The sequence below is a fragment of the Podarcis pityusensis genome (assembly GCF_964106645.2).
Source record: "Podarcis pityusensis genome assembly, chromosome: 4".
NCBI lineage: Eukaryota > Metazoa > Chordata > Lepidosauria > Squamata > Lacertidae > Podarcis > Podarcis pityusensis.
In genome coordinates, this window is record NC_138027.1 from 2,868,636 (window position 1) to 2,895,487 (window position 26,852).

General features: G+C 43.2%; 4 protein-coding genes across 5 annotated transcripts in view; 3 read left to right on the forward strand and 1 right to left on the reverse strand.

Annotated features, from left to right (window-relative positions):
* The window catches only part of LOC308475072 (uncharacterized protein), a 296,536-nt gene that overhangs the window by 171,786 nt on the left and 97,898 nt on the right, over window positions 1-26,852 (reverse strand). The gene's annotated exons all lie outside the window — the stretch shown is intronic.
* On the forward strand, window positions 3,024-8,494 carry LOC308476326 (olfactory receptor 51H1-like; the record flags this gene model as incomplete). The annotated part of the gene is made up of 2 exons (XM_081003865.1): window positions 3,024-3,984; window positions 8,271-8,494. The coding sequence occupies 2 exons, from the start codon at window positions 3,024-3,026 to the stop codon at window positions 8,492-8,494; spliced, it is 1,185 nt and encodes a 394-aa protein (XP_080859991.1).
* Window positions 15,043-16,005, forward strand: LOC308475284 (olfactory receptor 51H1-like; the record flags this gene model as incomplete). Its single annotated transcript, XM_081002344.1, has 1 exon — window positions 15,043-16,005. One exon carries the CDS (start codon window positions 15,043-15,045, stop codon window positions 16,003-16,005), a length of 963 nt encoding a protein of 320 aa, XP_080858470.1.
* LOC308476327 (uncharacterized protein) lies at window positions 21,775-26,398 on the forward strand (the record flags this gene model as incomplete). Its single annotated transcript, XM_081003866.1, has 2 exons — window positions 21,775-22,715; window positions 25,432-26,398. 2 exons carry the CDS (start codon window positions 21,775-21,777, stop codon window positions 26,396-26,398), a joined length of 1,908 nt encoding a protein of 635 aa, XP_080859992.1.

A 26,852-nucleotide genomic window follows, 5' to 3' on the forward strand; every position in this document is an offset into this window, starting at 1 on the left:
ACAACTTTGTAACTAAGCCAGGTTTTACTGCCTAGACAACCTTTTCAAGTTGCAAGACAGGAGGTTCCAACTGAACATCAGGAAGAACTTCTGAGGGTAAGAGCTGTTCAACTGTGGAATGGTCTCCCTGGGGAAATTATGGACTCTCCTTCTCTGAAGGTTTTTAAGCAGAGTTTGGATGGCCACCTGTTGTGGATGCTCCAGCTGAGATTGCTGCATTGCAGAGGTTGGGGCCAGATGACCCTCAGGATCCCTTCCAACTCCCTCCTTCTTAATATATTATGTCTGCATCCCACCTCTCTGGTTTGATGGAAGATGGGAGCAGGGAGTGATCTCTTGAATGCCTCTGAGAGCAGAACTGCAGCTTCTTATGCAGAATCTGTGAAGATTTTCTAGTAATTGCTGTTGGGATTTCAGAGATGTCTTCCCACTGGGGTTCAGCTGTTTTCTGGCAGTGCAGAGGCAGGTTGGTTCCCTGCAGGAAAGCAGTTTTTCTATCATGCTTAATGCCATAAAAAGCAGAGACAGAGTCCATATAGGAACAGCAAAGGCAGGCTCAGTGTCCACCATGGGAGAACTCTTTTCAGGTTTATGGGTTGTCCTATAGAGTCAGGTAAGTGCAAAGGTCTTCCCCAATCATGAGGCCATGAGATGATGGAGTTGCTTTCTATTTGGTTCTGATTCTTTTACCAGGTTTTATTTTATAGTGTTTTAAGGTCGGGGAGCATATCTCAATCAGAGGCCTTTTTGCTTATTGGTATTTCAATATGAGCATTAAGATAATAAGAGGAGACTGAGAGGTGATATGATGGCCATCTTCAGATATCTGAAGGGTTGCCACATGGAAGATGGAGCAAGCTTGTTTTCTGCTGCTTCAGAGTGTGAGACCCGGGTGGATGGATTCAAACAACAAGAAAGAAGATTCTGGTTCAACATTTCAAAGAACTTTCTTAGGGTAAGAGCTGTTCAGCAGTGGAACAGTCTCCCTCAGAAGATGGTGGGCTCTCCTTTCTTGAAGGTTCTCCAGCAGAGGTTAGGTGGCCACCTGTCAGGGATTCTTTAGGTGGAACCACACTGAAAATGCTGCAATTCATCCTGGGCAGGCCAGAGAGAGGCTGGCATTTCATTTGATTTCATATTGGAAGGAGGTTTTGCACCATTCAGGAAAACAACTGGCTTCCTGAAACAGGAGCCCATACGTTGGAGTTGTATTGCTCTGCTCTTGGGTTTTTGTTGGGGGGGGGGGTGAGGTCCACTGACCTGGGGTACTGAGGACAATGACAGCCATAAACAATGGTAAAACAATCTTCTACATTTTATTTATTCATTTGTCTCTTTGATTTCTGGTGCTGGGGTGGGCTACAACAATAAAATATACAATTATCAAGCGCAAAGAACAATTCCAGCCATAAAACAAGAAAACTGTGGAAACAGTTGCAAACAGTTCCATATGTAAAAGATTTTTTAAAATCCCAATATAAATACCATACAAACATTTAAGAACTATTCCGTTTATAAAACTGGTAAAAGCAGTTCTAATGCAGTTGCAGACAGGGATTGAGACGTCCACTTGAAAGGCTTGTTGGAAGAGGAGGGTTTTCAGCAGGTGCAGGAAAGACAACAGAGACACCATCACACCAAAGGTCAGGTGCCTGCATATATAAGTCAGTGCTCTGTCAACTGGGTCCAGAAGCCAATTCTTCCAGCCTTTCACAATCTTTTTACACTGGGTTAGATCCTTCTGCTCCATCTTTTCCACAGACGATTTTATGCCGCTCTTATTTTTATTTGGATATCTGCAGATGGTCAGTATTTCCTGAGAGTGAGTCAACCACACACCAAAGATTTAGGTTTACACATTTAAAGTGGATTAAATCCACTTTTCCTCGCAGTTTGGAAGGTTGCCCACATGGGAGGTGCTGGAACTGAGTTGCTGTGATTTCCGCCTGGGAAAAAAGGCTTTGCTAAAGTATGATGCCTCTCACAAGAACAAGTGCACTCCCTGGTTTCCAGCTGATGAAATTTCACATTTTTAATTCCACAACCAGCTGAGAGCCATTTGGTGGAAAAGGAGAAAGTTGGCCGTCTTAGAGCCCCCAACCCCTGGGTTGCTCTTCCTCAGGTAATTCTTAAAGCAGGGGCAATAATAAGCTTTAGATGCCTCTTAAACATGAAGGTTTCCTTGACCCTAACTCTTAATATGAATTATTTTCTTTTGTGAAGAGCTCAGTTTGTTATTTCCTCTGCAAGAAAATCTGTTTTCTCGTTCAGTGATGTTTTTCTATAAAAATGATAAATCAATCAATATTCCATCCCCTGATTTCAGTCTCTGGTCATATCCGGTCACATCCCTCTTGCCCACTGGGTAGGGCTGCAAAATGAAGGAGCTCAGTTTCAAGGTGTCTTCTCAGAAGAGAAGGAGGTGAGGTGAGACATGTGGCCTCTCCTTTCCTTTTACTGTTATGCACTCAGTCATTAAGGCATATCCTATCTAACTCAACAACTGAACTGTGATTCTTATGTCTACTTTGCAGATGAGAAACTGAGAGATGATGAATTTGCAAAAGCCACACTCTTTGACCTCCACAGCCAATATTCAGCAATAACTCTTTGGGAGTCTCTTTGACTCAAAAACAGTATAGCTGCCCAAGCCACACATTGCAATGTCTAGTACTCAAGAATGATAATAATTTGGGGATCTTTTTTACATAAAAAGGTATAAGTGATTTAGGCAATGAGTTAAATAATGAAATTCACACTGGTGGGAGTTGGAAGATTTGGGGGAATGGGTTTCAGTATAGAGTCTGGGTGTTGCTTAGCCAGGGAAGAAGGAGCATTCGGGACTGTTCTTCCTTCTTTGGAGGGTCAAACACAACATTTTGTGTTGGAGAAAACTAAGAAATTTGTGCCTGCTTAGAATAACAATAGAACCTTTACAAAATCTGTGAAATAATGCCAGAATCTCTAATATACAGATCAATTTTAGGACTTCTCCAAGTCCTTTCACCAAACGCTCTTGTGGAATGATGTCCTCCATCACCAGATTCAACGAGAGCCTTGTGAGCCACCAAACCTTTGTCCTGATTGGCATCCCTGGGATGCAGGAGAAGAACTCTTGGGTGGCCTTCCCACTGTTTGTGCTCTACGCCCTGACTCTGCTTGGGAACATCACGATCCTCTATGTCATCAAGATTGACACAAGCCTCCATGAGCCCATGTACTTCTTCCTTTGCATGCTTGCCTGCTCGGATCTGGCCCTGTGCATGTCCACCATGCCAACAATGCTGGGGGTCTATTGGTTTGACTCCAGAGAAATCCCATTCAATGCCTGCATCAGCCAGATGTTCTTCATCCATGCATTACAAGCAATAGAGTCTGGCATTCTTGTGGCAATGGCTTTTGACCGCTTGATTGCCATCCGTGATCCACTGAGATACAAATCACTTCTACCGAATTCAGTCATTGCAAAAATAGGAATAGCTATATTGTCCAGAGGTTCCTGTGTCTGCTTCCCATTCCCATTTCTCATTAAACGGCTCCCTTTCTGCAGATCCAATGTCCTTTCTCACTCCTACTGTCTCCACCAAGATACCATGAAATTAGCCTGCGCAGGCATAAAAGTCAACATCATATATGGCTTGATTATAGTCATGTGCACTATAATGCTGGATGTTCTTATCATTCTTGTATCGTACATCCTGATCCTGAAGACAGTTTTGAGCATTGCTTCCCGAAAAGAGTGTCTGAAGGCTCTCAACACCTGTGTGGCCCACATTTCTGCCATCTTGATTTTCTACATCCCAATGATTGGCATCAGTGTGGCACATCGATATGGGAAGCACCTTTCCCCCATTGTCCACATGCTGATGGCCAACATATTTGTTGCTGTCCCACCACTTCTCAATCCCATTGTGTACAGTGTGAAGACCCAGCAGATTCGACAAAGGATATGCAACATTTTGCAATTAAAGAAAAGATACAGTGGTACCTCGAGTTAAGTACTTAATTCATTCCGGAGGTCCATTCTTAACCTGAAACTGTTCTTAACCTGAAGCACCACTTTAGCTAATGGGGCCTCCTGCTGTCACTGCACCACCGGTGCACGATTTCTGTTCTCATCCTGAAGCAAAGTTCTTAACCTGAGGTACTATTTCTGGGTTAGCGGAGTCTGTAACCTGAAGCGTATGTAACCTGAAGTGTATGTAACCCAAGGTACCACTGTATATCTTTCAAAGAAGAATTCTGTGACAAAGGGAAGAGAAAATTGTTTTGTTCTTAGTAATAGATGGATTCATCACATGCTGCTTTTGTATCCAATTAATAACTGATCTTCATCCTTTTTTCTATGTGTATTTTTTAATGTCCTAAACAATTCTGCTCACTATACACAAGCACACACAGAGACTGACACACAAAAATTTCCATACAAAGATTTGGGATTGCATTATCTTGTCAATTTTCATTCTGATAAGTTTTTTCCCCATGAAACAAAGGGCTTTCTCCATAATATTTATATCTATATCTGTACTGAGTTGCAAATTCATCTTCTTGAAAGGGTGGTGTCCCCTTCTCTTAATGGGGCAGAGAACCGAAGAATGTAAATGGAACTGTCCAGGAAAACTGCACCAGGGAAATGGATTCTGTTACTTATAGCTCTGCTTGGATTATATCATACTTTCTATGATGCTGAGCCTGTGCTGGACAGCAGAAGACATTGTATGGATAGTTTTGTGATGTATCATTTGATGCTTGTGTTTTGATTTGAAGAGTTCTTCCAGTAAAAGTTTGTCAATGCTTGGACAATGCTTCATTTCCAAAGAAGTCAGTTCTTCCGCTTCCAGTCGCTTCAGGAGGCACAATAGTAATATATGCAACAATTTCTACTTATGAGGCAGTCTGAGGGATGCTTTCTGTCTTTAATCACCCAACTCACCCTTTTAACATTATGTAGAGCAGCAAGTAACTGGATGTTTAGGTGGGCAGAAAGCCTTCTAATCTGGTCCCAGGAAGTGAAGGTATTTCTTGATTTTCCTTCCTAGGTAAATAGACAAAAAAGAAAAAGATGGCTAGCCCCATGTAGGAACATTTGTATAGCACATTAATAGCAAAGTAACACACGCAGAACTGTGTGTTTGCCTATTTGCTATCAAACCCAATTCAAGGTGTTCACTTTAACTTACAAAGCAGTTTTGAGCATTGCATCCCATGAAGAATGTTTCAAGGCTCTGAACACCGGTGTCACCCACATTTCTGCCATCTTGATTTTCTACATCCCAATGCTCGATGTCCCATTGGTACATCACTTTGGGAGACATCTGTCCCCCATTGTTCACATACTGATGGTCAACATCTTTCTTGCAGTCCCTCCGCATCTTAATCCTGTTGTGTACAGGGTGAAGACCCAGCAGATTTGGCAAAGGACTGCAACATATTGCAGTTCAAAAGAAGTAGGGGTTGATATTTTTCCCAGAGGAGAATCCTGTCATAAGAGGAAGATAAAGTGTTAATATTTCTCCCTATGGAGAACCCATCCAGCCTGTGTCGTTTCTGCATCTGTTCACCAAGACAGCACACTTTGTGCCTTGTAGGGGACTTCAGACAGCCCAAGAAACATCACAGCTCTTTGTAGATTATGTATTCAAGTTGCACGGTCTCCCACTACAGATTGTGTCTGATAGGGGAACCCAGTTCACCTGCAGTTCTGGAAGAAGCTCATGCAGCTTCTCAAAGTGGAGTTGTGTCTTGCCTTGGCCCGGCATCCAGAAACTAATGGAGAGTTGGAAAGGATCAATGCCACATTGCAGTGCCTACGTTGCTATTTGAACTACCAAAATGATGATTGGGTATCCAATAATAATAATAATAATAATTTATTATTTATACCCCGCCCATCTGGCTGAGTTTCCCCAGCCACTCTGGGCGGCTCCCAATCAAGTGTTAAAAACAGTACAGCGTTACATATTAAAAACTTTCCTGAACAGGGCTGCCTTAAGATGTCTTCTGAATGTCAGGTAATTGTTTATCTCTTTGACATCTGATGTGAAGGCGTTCCACAGGGCGGGCGCCGCTACCGAGAAGGCCCTCTGTCTGGTTCCCTGTAGCCTCACTTCTCGCAATGAGGGAACCGCCAGAAGGCCCTCGGCACTGGATCTCAGTGTCTGGGCTGAACGATGGGGGTGGAGACACTCCTTCAGGTATACAGGACCGAGGCCGTTTAGGGCTTTAAAGTTCAGCACAAACACTTTGAATCGTGCTTGGAAACGTACTGGGAGCCAATGCAGATCTCTAAGAACTGGTGTTATGTGGTCCCGGCGGCCACTCCCAGTCACCAGTCTAGCTGCCGCATTCTGGATTAATTGCAGTTTCTGGGTCACCTTCAAATTTAGCCCCATGTAGAGCGCGTTGCAGTAGTCCAAGCGTGAGATAACTAGAGCATGCACCACTCTGGCGAGACAGTTCGCGGGCAGGTAGGGTCTTAGTCTGCATACCAGGTGGAGCTGGTAGACAGCTGCCCTGGACACAGAGTTAACCTGTGCCTCCGTGGACAGCTGTGAGTCCAAAATGACTCCCAGGCTGCGCACCTGGTCCTTCAGGGGCACAGTTACCCCATTCAAGACCAGGGAATCCCCCACACCCTTCCGCTCCCTGTCCCCCAAAAACAGTACTTCTGTCTTGTCAGGATTCAACCTCAATCTGTTAGCCGCCATCCATCCTCCAACCGCCTCCAGGCACTCACACAGGTCCTTCACCGCCTTCACTGGTTCTGATTTAAAGGAGAGGTAGAGCTGGGTGTCATCTGCATACTGATGAACACCCAGTCCAAACCCCCGATGATCTCTCCCAGTGGCTTCATATAGATATTAAAAAGCATGGGGGAGAGGACGGAACCTTGAGGCACCCCACAAGTGAGAGCCCAGGAGTCTGAACACTCATCCCCCACCACCACTTTCTGGACACGGCCCAGGAGGAAGGAGGTGAACCACGGTATGACAGTGCCCCCAGCTCCCAGCCCTCTAGACGGTCCAGAAGGATGTTATGGTCAATGGTGTCAAAGGCCGCTGAGAGATCCAGCAGAACTAGGAAACAGCTCTCACCTTTGTCCCTAGCCCGCCGGAGATCATCAACCAGTGCGACCAAGGCAGTTTCAAGTCCCATGTTAAGGCCTGAATCCCGTCTGGAAGGGATCCAAATGGTCTGCTTCCTCCAGGCTGCTTGGAGTTGTTCAGCAACCACTTGCTCAATCACCTTGCCCAAGAATGGTAGATTTCAGACTGGGCGATCATAGAATCATAGAAACATAGAATCATAGAATCATAGAGTTGGAAGAGACCACAAGGGCCATCGAGTCCAACCCCCTGCCCAGCAGGAAACACCATCAGAGCACTCCTGACATATGGTTGTCAAGCCTCTGCTTAAAGACCTCCAAAGAAGGAGACTCCACCACACTCCTTGGCAGCAAATTCCACTGTCAAACAGCTCTTACTGTCAGGAAGTTCTTCCTAATGTTTAGGTGGAATCTTCTTTCTTGTAGTTTGGATCCATTGCTCCGTGTCCGCTTCTCTGGAGCAGCAGAAAACAACCTTTCTCCCTCCTCTATGTGACATCCTTTTATATGTTTGAACATGGCTATCATATCACCCCTTAACCTCCTCTTCTCCAGGCTAAACATGCCCAGCTCCCTTAGCCGTTCCTCATAAGGCATCGTTTCCAGGCCTTTGACCATTTTGGTTGCCCTCCTCTGGACACGTTCCAGTTTGTCAGTGTCCTTCTTGAACTGTGGTGCCCAGAACTGGACACAGTACTCCAGGTGAGGTCTGACCAGAGCAGAATACAGTGGCACTATTACTTCCCTTGATCTAGATGCTATACTCCTATTGATGCAGCCCAGAATTGCATTGGCTTTTTTAGCTGCCGCGTCACACTGTTGGCTCATGTCAAGTTTGTGGTCAACCAAGACTCCTAGATCCTTTTCACATGTACTGCTCTCAAGCCAGGTGTCCCCCATCTTGTATTTGTGCCTCTCATTTTTTTTGCCCAAGTGCAATACTTTACTTTTCTCCCTGTTAAAATTCATCTTGTTTGTTTTGGCCCAGTTCTCTAATCTGTCAAGGTCGTTTTGAAGTGTGATCCTGTCCTCTGGGGTGTTAGCCACCCCTCCCAGTTTGGTGTCATCCTGGTGGGCAAGCAGTGGCAAGGACAGGCCCATCTGCTTCATCCAACCAAGCTTCCCTTGGTGGAATTCGCATACAACAATGTTCCTCATGCTTCAGCACAGAAGACCCCCTTCTTTGCCAGCTATGGATACCATCCTTACACCTTCCCAACCTTGACTGACACTCTGTCAGTGCCTGCAGCAGAAGACTTCATAGAAGAACTGTCAGCAATACAGAGTTTGCTGAAAGATCATTTGGATTTTGCCAAAGAGGCCTATAAGAGATCGGCTGATACGCACCGACAACCTGGCACTGAGATTAAGGTGGGAGATAAGGTGTAGCTGTCAACAAGTGATTTGCCACAGAAGGGCAGATGCAGGAAACTGAACCCACAGAAGGTAGTCCCATTTGAAGTTGTGGACAGACCAACCCTGTGAATTTCAGGCTTCAACTACCTGTATCTATGAAGATTTACCCTGTTTTCCACAGATCAGTTTTGTTGCCTGTCATGCCGGCACACCCTTACCAGGCACCTAGACAAGCACCTCTGCCTCCCTTCATGGTAGAAGGAGAGGAAGAGTATGAAGTAGAACAAAATCTAAACACCGGGATGTGAAGAAAGAAGTTGCAGTACCTAATTGCATGGAAGGGTTATGGTCTTGAAGAAAGATCATGGGAGTATGCAGAACCCTAAATGTGAGAATCCCTCCTTTGCAGCTTCCAGGCGATCCATTCCAGAGGTGGAAATAAGCCATGAGATCCTTAAACACACAGCGAGAGGCAGAGGGAGACTGTTTCAAACTGCCAGAAGTCTGCTGAATACCACAAGGAGGAGATCTCTGCAATCCCAGCAGCAGTTGCTAGAGGGACCTCTAAGGTCCTGTGCAAGGACCTGAAGTTTGCTCTCGGGGAAATGTTCCAGCAATCAATTCTGCATTTCTTTCTATCATGGTGGAAGGCGAGGGAGATGTAGCCAGCAGCCCTTTGCTCTGAAGTCCCACCATGGCCTGGGGGTCCCGAGGAGCCCATCATTCTAGGTCTTGTCACAATTGCAATGGCAACATGCATAGTGCAGAACACAGAAAGGAGCTGTTACTTTTCCAGTTGATTTGCTACCCAGATTAGACCGGCAGGCCAGGACTGAAGATATTGGTTAGGGTTTATAGTAAGTTATGAGGAGAGACTGTGCATCCACCATAGCAGGGGTCCTCAAACTTTTTAAACAGGGGGCCGGTTCACTGTTCCTCAAACACTGTCAGGGGCCAGACTATAGTTTTTTTAAAAAAATGTGTATTTATGAGGAAGTCACTCCCCTATTTTTTACTCAAGAGTAAACCCGTTGACATGAGTGGCCATGCCTAACCCGGGTCCATTCATTCCAGTGGGCCTGACCTCTGTGTAAAAGTGAAGTTGACATCACACCCCACCAGAGCACAACAACTCCTGGGTAAGTATGCACCATGCAATGGTCACAACAATATGGTGGCAAGGTCTCTGTGTGCGTGCGTAATCACTGGCCCTGTGCAAGCGCCACACAAATCTTCTTGCAGCAATCATCCCCTCCGCTTTGCATGCTCCTCTTCACTGTGGGGAACCGGAGAGCAGCCCCTCGCCTGAGGCCCAAGCCCAGTTACCTGTAATGGCGGTGCCTCTTTCTTCCTCATATCCCACCCTCCTGGAAAGGGGCCGTGGCTGGTGCAGCAGCGTCGGGGAGTAAGAGAAGCAGCAGCAGGAGCAGCAATGGCAGAGGCAGAGGAGGAGAAGGAGGAGGCCGAAGGAAAGCCAGAGGCCCTTGCCAAGCATGCACCGTTGCCATGGGGAAAGCCCTGCTCAGGTCCTGGGGGCGGCAGCGCCACCTCCGCTCTGCTCCATGCTGTCGCCTCCCCTGCACGCAAATCCAAATGCCGAGGCTTTGAATTGGCTGCAGGAGCTTCCTGCGGCCAATCCAAAGCTGTGCCAGCATCGCCACCTGCCCAGAAGCCATGCCAGCATAGCGGAAGTCAGTCCCTGTGTGGTGAGGCATCCGCAGAGCGCAGGGACTGACAAAGCGGGTGGCAGGGACCACGGGCCAGATTTATGAGCCATGGGGGCTGCATCCAGCCCCCGGGCCATAGTTTGCTGACCCCTGCACCATAGTTATACCACTGGGAGTAACTACCCATGTGGTATAAGGAAATGTCATGTGAACTATCATAATGTTTGAGAGATCGCATAGCCATCTTCCAAGGTTCAAAGTGCAGGTTGAATAGAGGTGATGGGGCAAATTTGTCTTCTACAGCTCTAGAGGGCAGGACCAGAACCAAAAAGTTCAAATTGCATGAAATTTAGACTAAACATAAGAAAGATGTTCTGACAGCAGTGCAGTGAGGGCTTCACTTGTTCAATGAATCCAGGTGAGAGATGCAGCAGCAGGAAAGACTGTTTCATACTCTCAGGTATTTGAGGCTGGTAAAATATTGATATGACCTCAAGTGACCTGTTAAGTTCTTTGCATTGAAAGTAGGCAAAGTTTCACTCTATGGTACACATTCCAGATGAGCTTCTAATATTGTGTTTTTAAACACCTCCCTCTTGACTTTGCCTTTTAACTTGCTTTTTTCTCACCACCAATTCCCTCATTTTGGGGAAATGTCCTCTTCTGAAGTCAAATGTGACCATGTTGGGTTTCCCCCGCGATGGGGTGAGCTCCCATTGCTCTGTCCCAGCTCCTGCCAACCTAGCAGTTTGAAAGCACAAAGTGCAAGTAGATAAATAGGTACTGCTGCGGCGGGAAGGTAATTGACGTTTCCGTGCGTTCTGGCTTCTGTCATGGTGTCCCATTGTGCCAGAAGCAGTTTAGTCATGCTGGCCACATGACCCGGAAAGCTGTTTGCAGACAAACGCCGGCTCCCTCGGCCTGAAAGCGAGATGAGCACCGCAACCCCATTTGAGTGGACTTAACCAGGGGTCCTTTACCTTTTTGCATCCTAAGTGCTGCAAGCATCTAGAAACCATTTTTGTTAGAAAGCAAGGGGAGAAAGAACCAGGGGTCTCCTTGGACCACATCATAAAAAATTAGCAAATATGAGTTGGAGGAATCTCTGCTTGTACAGATTCTAGGCATACAGTCTAATTTGCCTGTCCCCATTGCAATCCAAGCACAGCCCTTCATTTGTCAAATGAGGAGGTTCACTCCAAATTGTGGAACTATTTGAAGTCCATCCCCATCCCTACTTTGCTGTGATGTGTGTGACTCCAAACCCCCCCCCCCCCCCAGGGTTGAACGGTTCAATCTTCCCTCAATTTCTCATGGCATAGATGGCTTCCATTCAAGCCAGCTCCCCCGCCCGCCCTCCTTCACTCCACCCTCTTTTGTTCTTCCTCCCACCCCCCACAAAACTAAACTAGCCAAACATTTGTAATAAGGTCTAAAACTTGAGGCTCCCCAAGATCTTCAAGGAGGTGTGATATCTCAGCATGAAGGGTTCCTGGTAAGGAAGGGCATAGGTGTTGTTCCAGAAAGTATGGATTGGATAGGTTCACTTTTGAATGCGAACAGAATCAAATTTCTCCCCCATTGGGGCACATCTCCTTTGTCTATCCTTATGAAAGAGAGAAGCACACACAAGATCTCCAGAACGTCTGGCCCAGAGCTGACCTCCAGGACCTTGACCAGGAGCTTTAGAAATTTCTGAGTAATTGCCACCAGGTTTTCAGAGATCTCCTTCCCCTGAGACAAAGCAGTTTTCTGGCAGTTTTCAGACAGCCTCACTCCCAGAGGGGAAACGTTTCTTCCATAATTGTCAACCCCATAAAAAAGCACAGGGATAATCTCTCCTGGAACAGCAAAGGCAGGCTTAGTGTTTGCTGCTGCGGAAAACGTGTCACATTGACCATGCCATAAAGTCAGGTATGTGCAAAGCGCTGTTTGAGATATAAACTTTTTGATCGGTTCCAGATAGATCTCTCACAGTATTGTGAAATGACAGAGCTTGTATCGTTTAAGTATGGATAGCATAAGAACCCCAGAACAGCCCTGCAGCAACAGACCAAGAGTCCAGCTGGTCCCTGACCGCTTCATTTTTAAGTCTTTGCTTTAGAGCTCCATGGATCTTTGGCATTTCTGCCAAAAAAGGTAGGCTTCCGAAAACCTTTTGCGAAATGGCAGAAAATCTGAATTTAATAGATATTTGGAGAAATAAACATTTATTAGATAGGGAATTCACGTTTTATTCACATGTGCATGGAAGTAGTGCCAGAAATGATGCCATCTGGATATCTAAAGAATTGGAATTAATAGTAAGAAAAATAGAAATAAAACCAAGAACATTATCGGAACATAACCCATTATTAATGGAGTCACTGGATACTTCTAAATAGTAATATAAGAATAATCTAACAACCTGTTCCCAGCAGGAGGAAGAGAAGTGTCAAAGAGGTCACCAAGTCTGCTCACAGCCAAATATATGCACCTGGGATGCATGGTGGGTCCAACAGGAAGGATGTTTGTGGAAACTTCAGCTGTGAAGCCTAGATGCTTCAAAGGCAAGGTGTGTTTAGGGAACGCTCTGTGGGTGGTCCCTCAAGAACGATTGGCTTGGGATGTTTAGATTTATCAACTCCCAGTTCAGACCTACAGCCACTACACAAATCAGTGGTGGAGGGAGTGTCCCAGTTTCCCTTTCAGCTCAATCAAACTGGCTTTAGGATCCATGAGCTACACAAGTGATGCTAAACTCCCATCAGGCTGCAGAATAGAGCGGAAGAAAAGCAGGGTTGCCCCACTGATTTGCTGAAAGACCAGCTCCCATCCGTTCTCCACAAGAGAGGCTGAGTAGACATTCCAACAGGCTGCCACAGGTAGTCTCTGCAAGAACTGTAGCTTTAAGTGCGGAATAGCTTCTTCTGCTTCCCTCCCCAAGCATTTCTCTGTCACATCATTTTAAATAGAAACCTAAGAGCAGAAACCCTCTTGCTAATGAACTTCAGAAGCCACTTTGGCAGCACCTTTGGCAAAGCTGTGGATTAAAACTTTCTAAATAACAATTTTTTTTTTGTAAGATATTTATTAAGATTTTCAAAATATTACAAAATAAAAAGAAAAAAAAGAAAAATACAAAATAAAAATAATTAAAAACAACACAATCTTTCCATTACTTATTTTTCATTAGCTTATTTCCCGGACCTCCTCACGCCTCCCTTTTTTGTATTCCAGTTCAGTTTGTTGGTTCAGCAAATCCTTCCCCTCTTTGTTTATCCTAATCTTTGATCTTAAAAGATTGTAACATTAAATTTTTACCTATTAATAATCGATTTTTCATATTCCCTTATAGCATTGCAGCTAAAAACCACTTAATTTCTATCCAACATCATTGTAACATTCATTAATTTTACAATATTTCTGTAAATAGTCCTTAAATTTCTTCCAATCTTCTTCCACCGACTCTTCTCCCTGGTCTCGGATTCTGCCAGTCATTTCCGCCAGTTCCATATAGTCCATCACCTTCATCTGCCATTCTTCCAGAGTGGGTAAATCTTGTGTCTTCCAATACTTTGCAATGAGTATTCTTGCTGCTGTTGTGGCAAATGAATAAATCATAAAACTGTCACTGGATGGGTTTAGAAGAGGAAATAATATGTCTGAGTTGGAATATTTCTTTTCCGAATGGGTTTTGAGGCTCTAATACAATGTCTGATGTTGGACTAAACTAGGATAGAACCTGTAAAATAATACCAGATTTACAGATATCCATTTGACTTTTATTTTATTTTTTTTAATGATATTTATTGAGATTTTTTTAAAAAAAAATTACACAAAAGAAAGAAACAAGACAAAAAAAAAGAAAAAGAAAAAGTAAAACCGTCATTCTCCAATTCTCCACTTTCAATACCTTCTTTCCTTGACCTCCTCCTCCTCCCTTTTCCTGTATCCTGATTTATAATAATCACAGCAAATCCTTTCCATAATTCATAATATTCTGTCCTCACATTACCTTAATCTATTTTCATCTTATCTTATATATAAAAAAGTTTAGAACTTAAATCTTAATTTTTACCAACTTCTCCTAACCATAACATTCTTACCTAATTCTTTAGACATTTTTATAAGAGCCAAATAATTTCATTTCAACATTTTCCTAACATTCATCAATTTTGTAAAACAGTCCTAATGATAAAAATAGAAAATTAAGCAATCCAATCTTCATCCAGCGTCCCTTCCTCCTGGTCCCGGGTTTTGTCAGTCCTTTTTGTCCTATTAATCTAGCACATTAACCTGGCAATCTTATATCCGAGGCCCTCAAGTCTCTTCCATGTCCCTTCCGCAGCTCTTCTTCATATTTTCCTTTTATTCGTGGGAACTCCAGCTTGGTAATGTTTTTGACCCTTTTCAACAAAACAGTCCCTTTTCCATAGTCCAGACTAGACTCGATGTAGTATTTAAAAACATGTTCCAGATTCCCTTCAAAGTTGAGAGACCCCACTGCTCCAGACATCTGACGGCCCCTTTCCAGACTCGAAAAGTCCAAATCTCCCTGTATAGGGGGGTCTATCCAACCCCCCATTTCCAAACCAAACCAAATTTTATCTTTCCAAGTCTGGTCTTATCTAAGTTCATTTGTCAAATCCAAAAATTTATATTCCTGCTGGGCCGCAGCTCCTTCCGTCTCTGGCGCCCAAGATTCAGCAGAATCCTCTTCTCTCAGCTGTTCTGTCATGGCACGCTCCTGTTTTAGTTCCTGGGTGGGCTGCATATAATTTCCCACTACCTGTTCAAAGGTTCTGGCCGCATTAGTCATCAAATCCGTCTTCTGGCTTAACTGATCCAATACGGCATTTATTTTGCAGAAAGCACCCAGATATCCATTTGACTTTTATTCCTTAATATCTTTCCACCAAAAGCACTAGGTGAATGATGTCCTCCATCACCAGTTTCAACGAGAGCCTTGTGAGCCACCAAACCTTTGTCCTGATTGGCATCCCTGGGATGCAGGAGAAGAACTCTTGGGTGGCCTTCCCACTGTTTGTGCTCTACACCCTGACTCTGCTTGGGAACATCACGATCCTCTACGTCATCAAGATTGACCAAAGCCTCCATGAGCCCATGTACTTCTTCCTTTGCCTGCTTGCCTGCTCGGATCTGGGCCTCTGCATGTCCACCATGCCAACTATGCTGGGGGTCTATTGGTTTGACTCTGGGGAAATCCCATTCAATGCTTGCATCAGCCAGATGTTTTTTATCCATTCATTCCAATGGGCAGAGTCTGGCATTCTTGTGGCAATGGCTTTTGACCGGTTCATTGCCATCCGTGATCCACTGAGATACAGATCACGTCTCCCAAATACGTTAATTGCAAAAATCGGCATAGCTGTCTTTTCCAGAAGTTTCTGTATCTGTTTCCCACCCCCTTTTCTTCTTTCAAAGCTCCCTTTCTGCCGATCCAATGTCCTTTCTCATTCATACTGTCTCCACCAAGATGCCATGAAGTTAGCCTGTGCAGACACAAGAGTCAACATTTTATATGGTTTGATAGCAATTATTTCCACTTTAGGCTTGGATGTATTCATCATTCTTGTATCATATGTCCTGATTCTGAAGACTGTTTTGCGCATTGCATCCCGAAAAGAATGTCTGAAGGCTTTGAACACCTGTGTGGCCCACATTGCTGCCATTTTGATATTCTATGTGCCAATGATTGGCATCAGTATGGCACATCGATTTGGGAGACACCTTTCCCCCATTATCCACATGCTGATGGCCAACATTTTTGTTACGGTCCCTCCACTTCTCAATCCTGTTGTGTATAGCGTGAAGACCCAGCAGATTCGACAGAGGTTATGCAACATTTTCCAGTTTAGAAAAAGTAGGGGTTGATATTTATTTTGAAATGCCTTTTATTTATTTATTTAGGATAATTATTTGATAAAGTGGTTTAAAATTATGGATGGGTTGAACCATATCTCCTCCAGAAGCCTCTGTGTCTGCTTCCCATTCCCATTCCCATTTCTAATTAAATGGCTCAATTTCTGCCAATCTAATGTGCTTACTCATTCATACTGTCTTCACCCTGACACAATGAAGTTAGCCTGTTCTGGCGCAAAAGTCAAGATTTGTATGGTTTGCAGAGACACAGCTAACTTCATATAGATCCCATTAGACAACTGGATTTTCTGTAACCCTTTCCCCACAAATATTGTGCATTTAGTGTGCTTGTAGTAGTAAGCAGAACTCCAGGACCTTGCTCAGGAGCTTTAGAGATTTCCCAGTAATCTACAAGAGTATGTGGTACAACTGCTTAAAGATGTAATGAATGAGATTTTAAATATTGGGAAAATACGAGAGTCTTGGACAGAGGCCTATATCACATTGATCCCAAAGCAGGCCGATTTCTCTATTAAATAATGATTATGAATTATTTGCAAATCATATGAAAGGGATGTTAAAGGATTTAATTCATCATGAACAGGCTGTTTTTTTACCAAGCCACCAGGTGAAGGACAACTTAAGGAATATAATTGATATTATAGGATATCTGGGGGCCAGGAATGAAAAACAAGCTGCATTGATGTTTATAGATGCAGAGAAGGCATTTGACAATGTCTCATGGTCATTTATGAAAAAAAGTAATGATGAACTTTGGAGAGGCATTTGGTACAGGTATTGAGGCAATTTATTCAGACCAACAGACTATGTTGATTGTCAATAATGTGATGACTGAAAAATGTAAAATAACAAAGGGGACAATACAAGGGTGTCTCCTGTCACCGTTATTGTTTATTTTAGTGTTAGAAACATTGCCAAGGGATATCAGATCAGATGAGACAATAAGAGGAATAATGGTAAAACATATAAACTGAAAGCTTTTGCAGATGACCTTCTGATTACTGTGGAAGATCTGAAGAGTAGCATACCAAGAGTCTTGGAGAGGATCCAGGAATTTGGTCATGTGGCAGGTTTCAAATTAAATAAAAATAAAGATAAGGTTTTGGTGAAAAACATGACAGAGCAATATAAAAAGGACCTACAGCAAACCACTGATTTATGTAGAGAGAAAAAGTTAAATATGTAGGTGTATGGTTAACAGTTAAGAATATAAATATTTTTAAAGATAATTACACAGCTACTTGGAAAGAAATAAAGAAAAACGTAGAGATTTCAAAGAATGGCAAAAAAAAATAAAAATTCTAGATTTATCTGACAGGGGGGTAAACCTAGACTAAAATATAAATTATTAACAGATGCTAAAGAAAGAGGGGGCTCCACCCTGCCAGATTTAAAATTCTATTAAGAGGCCCTGTCTCTGTTGGCTCAGGGAATGGATAATATTGAAAAACATAAATATTCTAGATTTGGAAGGACATAATAACAGATTTGGATTGCATGCATATCTCTGCTATGAAAAAGCAAAAGTACAAAAAGGGTTCCAGAATCATTTAGTTATAAAATCAGTTTTTACTGTTTGGGGAAAATATGAAAACTTACTAGAACAGAAAACACCGTGGTGGCTTTTCCCGCTAGAAGTGACATCTCTGGAAAAAACTAAACATGAGAAGTAATTGGGAAATACAGGGAGCTGCTAAGTGACGTAGAACATCAGCTGAAACTGAAAGATTTTGAAGAATTAAGGAATTTATTAACTAATTAATTACAGTTTCACCAATTAAATAATATTTTTAGGATAGACAAAAAGAAAGGTTTCAGCTATGAGACCTCAAGATTTGAAAAAAGATTTGTTAGAAAATAATATAAAATTACTGTCGAAAATGTACAGATTGCTCCTGGAATGGCATACAAAAGATGAACAGGTTAAATCTAATGATACACTGGGAGACGGATTCGGGGCAAAATATTAAACTTTCAGATTGGGAAAGGTTATGGAAAACTGATTTGAAATTCTCAGCATGTTGTACACTGAAATAAAAGGATATGAAAATGATGCACTGGTAGTATTTGACTCCTAGTAAATTAGCAAAAATGTATAAGACAAGTACAAATACCAGCTGGAAATGTAAAGAAAAAGCAGGTGTGGTGGTCGTGTAAAGTAATAAAAGCATTCTGGGAAATGATATATAATGGAAAAAAATGTTTAAAATAACCTTTATTAAAAAGAAAACCCAGAAGCGTTTTTATTAGAAATTGTAGATGCCAAGATCCCAAAGGAGCAGAAAAGACTTTATGTATGTGACAACAGCCGCACGGATGCTACTAGCCCAGAGATGGAAAGAAGATAAAGTCCCTACCAGAGAAGAATGGCAGATGGACTACGCCAAAATGGCAAAACTGACCGGAAAGCTCAGGAACCAAGAAGACAAAAAGTTCAATAAAGAAAGGGGGGAGATTATAATTTATCTAGGAGACCACTGTAAGCAGATGGAAACACTGGCAGGATTCTAATAACACCTGTAATGGAGCAAATATCATGGACAATATGGAAAGATATAAAAAATGGATTATGAAATAAGATGCAGTTGAAAAGGTTGACAATAGCACCCATGGAGGGGAGGGCGGGAAGCCTGGTGATTCAGAGAACTCTCTAAATATGGATATGTATTTTGTATTGTTATAATTGTAAAATCAAATAAAAATTATTTCAAAAAGAAGAAGAGAAATTTCCGAGTAATTGCCCCCTGGGTTTCAGAGATCTCCTCCCCCTGAGGCACAGCAGTTTTCTGGCAGTTTTGAGACAGCCTCACTCCCAGAGGGGAAACGTTTCTTCCATAATTGTCAACTCCATAAAAAAGCACAGGGATAATCTCTCCTGGAACAGCAAAGGCAGGCTTAGTGTTTGCTGCTGCGGAAAACGTGTCACATTGACCATGCCATAAAGTCAGGTATGTGCAAAGCGCTGTTTGAGATATAAACTTTTTGATCGGTTCCAGATAGATCTCTCACAGTATTGTGAAATGACAGAGCTTGTATCGTTTAAGTATGGATAGCATAAGAACCCCAGAACAGCCCTGCAGCAACAGACCAAGAGTCCAGCTGGTCCCTGACCGCTTCATTTTTAAGTCTTTGCTTTAGAGCTCCATGGATCTTTGGCATTTCTGCCAAAGAAGGTAGGCTTCCGAAAACCTTTTGCGAAATGGCAGAAATCTGGATTTAATAGATATTTGGAGAAATAAACATTTATTAGATAGGGAATTCACGTTTTATTCACATGTGCATGGAAGTAGTGCCAGAAATGATGCCATCTGGATATCTAAAGAATTGGAATTAATAGTAAGAAAAATAGAAATAATACCAAGAACATTATCGGACCCTAACCCATTATTAATGGAGTCACTGGGTACTTCTAAATAGTAATATAAGAATAATCTAACAACATGAGGAAGAGAAGTCCGCTCACAGCATGATATATGCACCTGGAATGCCAGGTGGGTCCAACAGGAAGGATGCTTGTGGAAAATTCAGCTGTGAAGCCTAGATGATTCAAAGGCAAGGTGTGTTTAGGGAACGCTCTGTGGGTGGCCCCTCAAGAACGATTGGCTTGGGGATGTTTAGTCAGGAGAAGAGGAGATTGAGAGGTGATCTGATAGCCATCTTCAAATAGCTGGAGGGCTGTCCATGGATGGAGCAAGCTTGTTTTCTCCTGTTCTGGAGGGGAGCACCTAAACCAGTGGAATGAAATTACAAGAAAAGAGATTCTGACTAAGCAATTGGGGGGGGGGGCTTTTTGTTGCTCAGACCAATAAAAACATCCTAGCATCAGCCCTTTCCTTAAAAACAGTCAGCTCCAAACGTTCTGCAGGGATAAATCTGTCTTCACCTGCTGGTGAAAGGATATGAAGGAGGAAGCCAATAGAACATCCCAAGGAAGGGAGTTCCAAAGACTGGGAGCAGCCACCAAGAAGTCCCTCTCCTGTGTCCCCACCAAATGTGTCTAGGAGGGTGATGGGTCTGAGCCTCCCCCAAAGATCTCAGAGCCCAGGCAGATTCATATGAGAGAATATCTATCTTTCAGATAGACTGGACCTAAGCCATGTATAGCAGCAGCTTGAATTAATTCTAAGCAAAAACAACAAAACAAACAGAAAACGTGCATGAAAAGGCTGATTTGAAAGTTCAACTTATGTGAATGGTAGTGTATTCAGCATCATATGCTAATGAGCATTTTTTGCTTTAGCTTATACATGCACTCCTTGTATTAATTCTAAGCTTATTTTCTGTATCCTCCACACCCCCGTAATCATTGTGTCCAAATGTGTTTTCAAATGCATACACGGTTCCTTATATTTTCCTTCCCCAAGTTGAATTTATGTATACTGTAATGTGCCTTTGATTTTCCTTTGGTATGTTTTAGGAATATGGTAACATCTTGAACACACTGAAATACAGTCACTAGTTTTTTGATTATGCACTTTAAATATTTTTACTGATTTCAGCCTCTGGTCATATATGGCCCTAACCCACTTGCCCCCTGGAGCTCCAAAGCTCCAGGTTCCTTGACAGAAGAGGAGGTGGGATAAGACCAGCCTCTTTTCAATTGCACAGTTATCCATTCTGCCATTTAGATACAGTGGTACCTCTGGTTAAGAACTTAATTTGTTCCGGAGGTCCATTCTTAACCGGAAACAGTTCTTAACCTGAGGTACCACTTTAGCTAATGGGGCCTCCTGCTGCTGCACCGCCACCGCAGGATTTCTGTTCTCATCCTGAGGTAAAGTTCTTAACCCAAGGTACTACTTCCGGGTTAGCAGAGTCTGTAACCGGAAGTGTTTGTAACCTGAGGTGTTTGTAGTCCGAGGTACCACTGTATAGCATTTCTAATTCAACAGTAATACTGTTCTGCAGATGAGAAACTAAGAGACTCTGAATTTGCAAAAGTCACATATGGCCACCTCCAACACTGAGCCCTTAGACACAATATTCAAGCCATCAGAAAACTTCAGGTATTTTTTCCCTCAGTAACCTTCACAAAATCCATGCAGTGTAAACCAGTATTTTCATGCTGGGATTGCGGATTCCTACTGAGGGTATACAACGACTTCATGGCTGACGGAAGATTTTCAACAAAATGATTTAGCAGCTCCCAGTTCAGACTGACAGCCACTACACAAATCAGTGGGGGAGGGAGTGTCCCAGTTTCCCTTTCAGCGCAATCAAACTGGCTTTAGGATCCTTGAGCTACACAAATGATGCTAAGCTCCCGACAGGCTGCAGAATAGAGCGAAAGAAAAGCAGGGTTGCCCCACTGATTTGCTGAAAGACCAGCTCCCATCTGTTCTCCACAAGAGAGGCTGAGTAGACATTCCAACAGGCTGCCACAGGTAGTCTCTGCAAGAACTGTAGCTTTAAGTGCGGAATAGCTTCTTCTGCTTCCCTCCCCAAGCATTTCTCTGTCACATTATTTTATATAGAAACCTAAGCGCAGAAACCCTCTTGCTAATGAACTTCAGAAGCCACTTTGGCAAAAGTGTGGATTAAAACTCTGTAAATAACAAACAAATAAATCATAAGACTGACACTGGTTGGCCTTAGAAGAGGGAATCATATGTCAGAGTTGGAAGGCTCTAATGTTTGGAAGCTCTAATGCAATATCTGATGTTGGACTAAACTAGGACAGAGCCTGTAAAATCATACCAGATTTCTAATATTCATTTGACTTTTATTCCTTAGCATATTCCCAACAAACACACTTGGGGAATGATGTCCTCCATCACCAGATTCAACGAGACCCTGGTGAGCCACCAAACCTTTGTCCTGATTGGCATCCCTGGGATGCAGGAGAAGAACTCTTGGGTGGCCTTCCCACTGTTTGTGCTCTACACCCTGACTCTGTTGGGAAACTTCACTATCCTCTATGTCATCAAGATTGACCAAAGCCTCCATGAGCCCATGTACTTCTTCCTTTCCATGCTCGCCTGCTCGGATCTGGGCCTCTCCATTTCCACCATGCCAACAATGCTGCAGGTCTATTGGTTTGACTCAGGGGAAATCACACTTGATGCCTGCATCAGCCAGATGTTCTTTATCCATTTGTTTCAATGGGCAGAGTCTGGCATTCTTGTGGCAATGGCTTTTGACCGGTTCATTGCCATCCGTGATCCACTGAGATACAGATCACTTCTCCCAAATTCTGCAATTGCAAAATTAGGAATAGCTATATTGTCCAGAGCTTTCTGTGTCTGCTTCCCACTTCCCTTTCTTATTAAACAGCTCCCTTTCTGCCGATCTAATGTGCTTTCTCATTCATACTGCCTCCACCCAGACACAATGAAGTTAGCCTGTTTTGGTGCAAAAGTCAACATTTTGTATGGTTTGGTAATAGTCATGTCTACTTTGGGGTTGGATGTTGTCATCATTCTCATATCCTATATCCTGATCCTGAAGACTGTTTTGAGCATTGCATTGCACCAAGAGCGCCTCAAGGCTCTCAACACCTGCGTCTCTCACATTTGTGCTATTTTGATCTTCTATGTCCCAATGATTGGCGTCAGTGTGGTTCATCGATTTGGGAACCACCTTTCCCCCATTGTCCACATGCTGATGGCCAACATATACATTGCGGTCCCTCCACTTCTTAATCCTGTTGTGTACAGTGTGAAGACCCAGCAAATTCAACAGAGGATTTACAAAATGTTCTTGTTAAAGAAAACCAGGGGTTGATATCTTTTCCAAATGACAATTCTGTGCTAAAGGGGACAGAAAGTGGTTTGTAAGGGAACTCAAAGCCTGAAAGGACACAAAATGAAATACTCTTACCAGGTTCAATCCTTAAACCTCCCTTTAAATTTATCTCAGCCAAAAGGAGGGAACTCACCTTGAAACTTATCTATAGATGGTACTTAGCACCACGTACGTTAGTGCTGATACACACAGGAACCTCACCAAAATGCTGGAGAGACTGCACCTCCAATTGCATAATTCAACCCTTTCAGACACTAGTCCTACAAAAATATGCAAAATAAATAAATAGGTATTAGATTCCACCCCCAAACTGGCCCTGTTTAGCATTTTCCAAGACATTTATGCACCATCACACTACAAAGAACTTATAACCCACCCACCTCTCTTCTCTCCCAGCCTTATACAGTGTACAGCATTAAAGTCTCACACCGAATATAACTGATCTGTGAAAAGGACTTTGTGATTTGAAAATATATATGTGTACTTTTTGTAACCCAAGAAACTTAAAGTATATAGAAATGTTAGTTTTACCATTATTATTTTTTCCTTTAGTCTTCTCATTTCAAAGGTTTTTAAAGAAATGGTTCCAGTGGGTTAACTCCAGCTTCCAGTCTATTTTTACTGGGTTAAATGTGTGGAAATGATAAGCCAACTGATTTTATTCTGAAAACCTGTCATCAAATGGTTCCACTTCCAGATACAGGGCTTAACTACAGAGGGAAGGTCTGTAGTCATCTCCCAATTAGCTTATTGCAATGCTCTCCAGGGAAGTCTGGAAGCTGCAGAGGAATTCTGCTGCGTGCATTGTAAGTGCTGCATTATGTTGAGCTCATACTGCACAAAACCTGTGTGCACCTCCCTGGTCAGAATGGTCTGCTAACCAAACCTCTTTGGGACCTTCATGACAAGAACCCAATTATTTTACTCAGACCCAGGTTTTAAGGGTCTTCACTTTTGCAGGGAGGATGAGACCTCTCTGTTAAGATATTCTGTACATCTCCTATTTCTCTGGTTATACAAAGGAGAGGAGCACAGAGTGATCCCTGGAATGCCTCTGAGACAAGAACTCCAGGTCCTTGTGCAGGATCCACAGAGATTACCTAATACTTGCCATTGGGATTTGCAAGATCTCCTCTCACAGGATTCAGCAATCGTCTCCCGGTTTGAGGGCAGCTTGTCTCCCTGAGGGAAAAGAGTTTTTCAGTAACTCTTTACACACCATAAATATCACAGACAGAATCCCTCTTACAGCAGCACAGGCAGGATAAGCGTTGCCCCTGGGAGAAAGCATGTTAGCTTCACAGGCTGTGCCATGAAGTCAGGTAAGTGCAAAGGACTGCATGAGCTGTCAAACAGATGTGTTTTACTCCGATTGACTTCAGAGATGATTTCCTGAGTAATATAAATAAGCTGCCAGTAATACAGGGTCAACCAGAAAGAGATGGGGTTTAATTTGGAACTTCGAAATGGGGGGGGAGGGTTTGTGCTGGTCAAGAAAACATCTGGTTTCCTGGATCAGGAGTCAATAATCCAGAGGTTGTACTGCTCAGCTCTAGCTTGTGGTTGGGGGTAGGGGTGGGGGTCTGCTTTCCAGAAAGGAGGAGGAGGAGGAGAAGGACTACAGAGCAGAAGGACTACAGGACCACTCAGTGAGGAAGAATGGAAAATTGTGGTGGGCTGCAGTTTTTGCTGCAAGATCTGTCTGCAGTATGGAGAAATATGTAAGCTTCTCTTCTATAATAATAATTTATAATAATAATTTATTATTTATACCCCACCCATCTGGCTGAGTTTCCCCTAGATTTTCTTTCCATTGTTACCTATTTTAGTTCTTTCCTGCCCTTCCCAGGGTGAGTTGCCACAATAAAGTATATGATTATAAAGCATTTGAACACCTCTTAAAGATGAATAGGCTTGTGCAATCTCTCCTGAGCTATTTACTCTTAATATATATTTGCTTTCTTTGGAAGCACCTTAGTCTCTTTTCAAGGACCATTTATTCAGTGTTATTTGTATCTCTGTTCTGCCCACCCCAACATGTAGACTTCAGTCACTACTTTACAGTTCTATGATTCTTGATGTCCTCCATGGTCCTTTCCGCTCTACATTTCTATGATTCTGTGATCACAATCCTCTCATCAACTGGATAGGGCTGCAAAATGAAGAACCTCGATATCAAGGTGTCTTCTCATAAGAGGAGGACATGGGGTGAGGCCAATCCTGTCCTTCTCCAATAATACTATACGTCTAGTGATTTATCTCTATGAGTTCTAATTTAACTCTTACACTGTGAATGTTATTCCTATTTTGCAGATGAGAGTTTGGGAGACTGAATCTTTGAAAGCCACACTGTTGTGACCTCTACTCCACTGCACAAAGTTGGAAGACTGTTGGGAACTGATTTTGATGATGATGTCGGGGTGGTCTATGGCCAGGGGAGAAGGTGAGCTGAGGCAGGAATCAGGACTTCTCTTCCTTCTTTGAATGGAAGCTCCAGTATTATTTTTCCTAGTGGGCTAAACTAGGAAATTTATCCCTCTTCAGAATACAACTTTACAGAATCTGTAAAATCGTGTCAGAATAAGAATTAAATGACTCCTTAGAATCCTCCCAATTTTTTTTAAATTTTTTTTTTGTGTGTGCCATGTCATCCATCCCTGGGTATAATGACAGTGTTGGGAGCCACCAAACCTTTGTCCTGATTGGCATCCCTGGGATGCAAGAGAAGAACTCTTGGATGGCCTTCCCACTGTTTGTGCTCTACGCCCTGACTCTGCTTGGGAACATCACGATCCTCTACGTCATCAAGATTGACCAAAGCCTCCATGAGCCCATGTACTTCTTCCTTTGCCTGCTCGCCTGCTCGGATCTGGGCCTCTGCATTTCCACCATGCCAACTATGCTGGGGGTCTATTGGTTTGACTCGAGAGAAATCCCACTCAATGGCTGCATCAGCCAGATGTTCTTTATCCACATATTTCAAGAGATGGACTCTGGCATTCTTGTGTCAATGGCCTATGACCGGTTCCTCGCCATCCGTGATCCACTGAGGTACAGAATACGTCTACCAAATTCAGTCATTGCAAAAATAGCTATAGCTATCTTCTGCAGAAGTCTCCTTGTCTGCTTCCCATTTCCATTTCTTATTAAACGGCTCCCTTTCTGCCGATCTAATGTGCTTTCTCATTCATACTGCCTCCACCCAGACATAATGAAGTTAGCCTGTTTTGGTGCAAAAGTCAACATTTTGTATGGTTTGGTAATAGTCATGTCTACTTTGGGGTTGGATGTTGTGATCATTCTCATATCCTATATCCTGATCCTGAAGACTGTTTTGAGCATTGCATCGCACCAAGAGCGCCTCAAGGCTCTCAACACCTGCGTCTCTCACATTTGTGCTATTTTGATCTTCTATGTCCCAATGATTGGACTCAGTGTGGTACATCGATTTGGGAAGCAGCTTTCTCCCATTGTCCACATGCTGATGGCCAACATATACATTGCTGTCCCACCACTTCTTAATCCTGTTGTGTACAGTGTGAAGACCCAGCAAATTCGACAGAGGATTTACAAAATGTTCTTGTTAAAGAAAACCGTGTTGGCTGCCCGTTCTGCTGGAAGGGTGAGCTCTTTCACTTGAAAGAGCACCGGTGCTTTGAAGGTTGGGGAAACTGCTAGAGCGACGCAATACCCCTTAAAAACCTCGGATTGAGCATTCTGAGGACTTGGTGTTCCTGCAGGTGCCTGGAACGACTCCCTCACCCCCGGTAAGCTCTTGATAAGGGCTCCGAGAGCGGGTGGGGTTGGAGACGGAGGCACTTGGGAATAGACTCGCTTCCTTCATCGCATGAAGCTCCAAGTCCGGTGATCGTGAGCGGCCAATTTCTCCAAGCAACTTTGATTGAAAAAGAGTGAGTAATAAATTAAAAATTTGGACATTTATTTGGAGAGGACAGGGGCTTAAAAAATCAATGGATGTCAGTCCATTCCTCTGATTAAGAGACAAAACAGCTACATTAGCCGAAGCTGCGATCTAAAATTTACGACTTTCTAAAGACTTTCAAGTTAATCTCTGTATCCCTCCTACTAGCAGG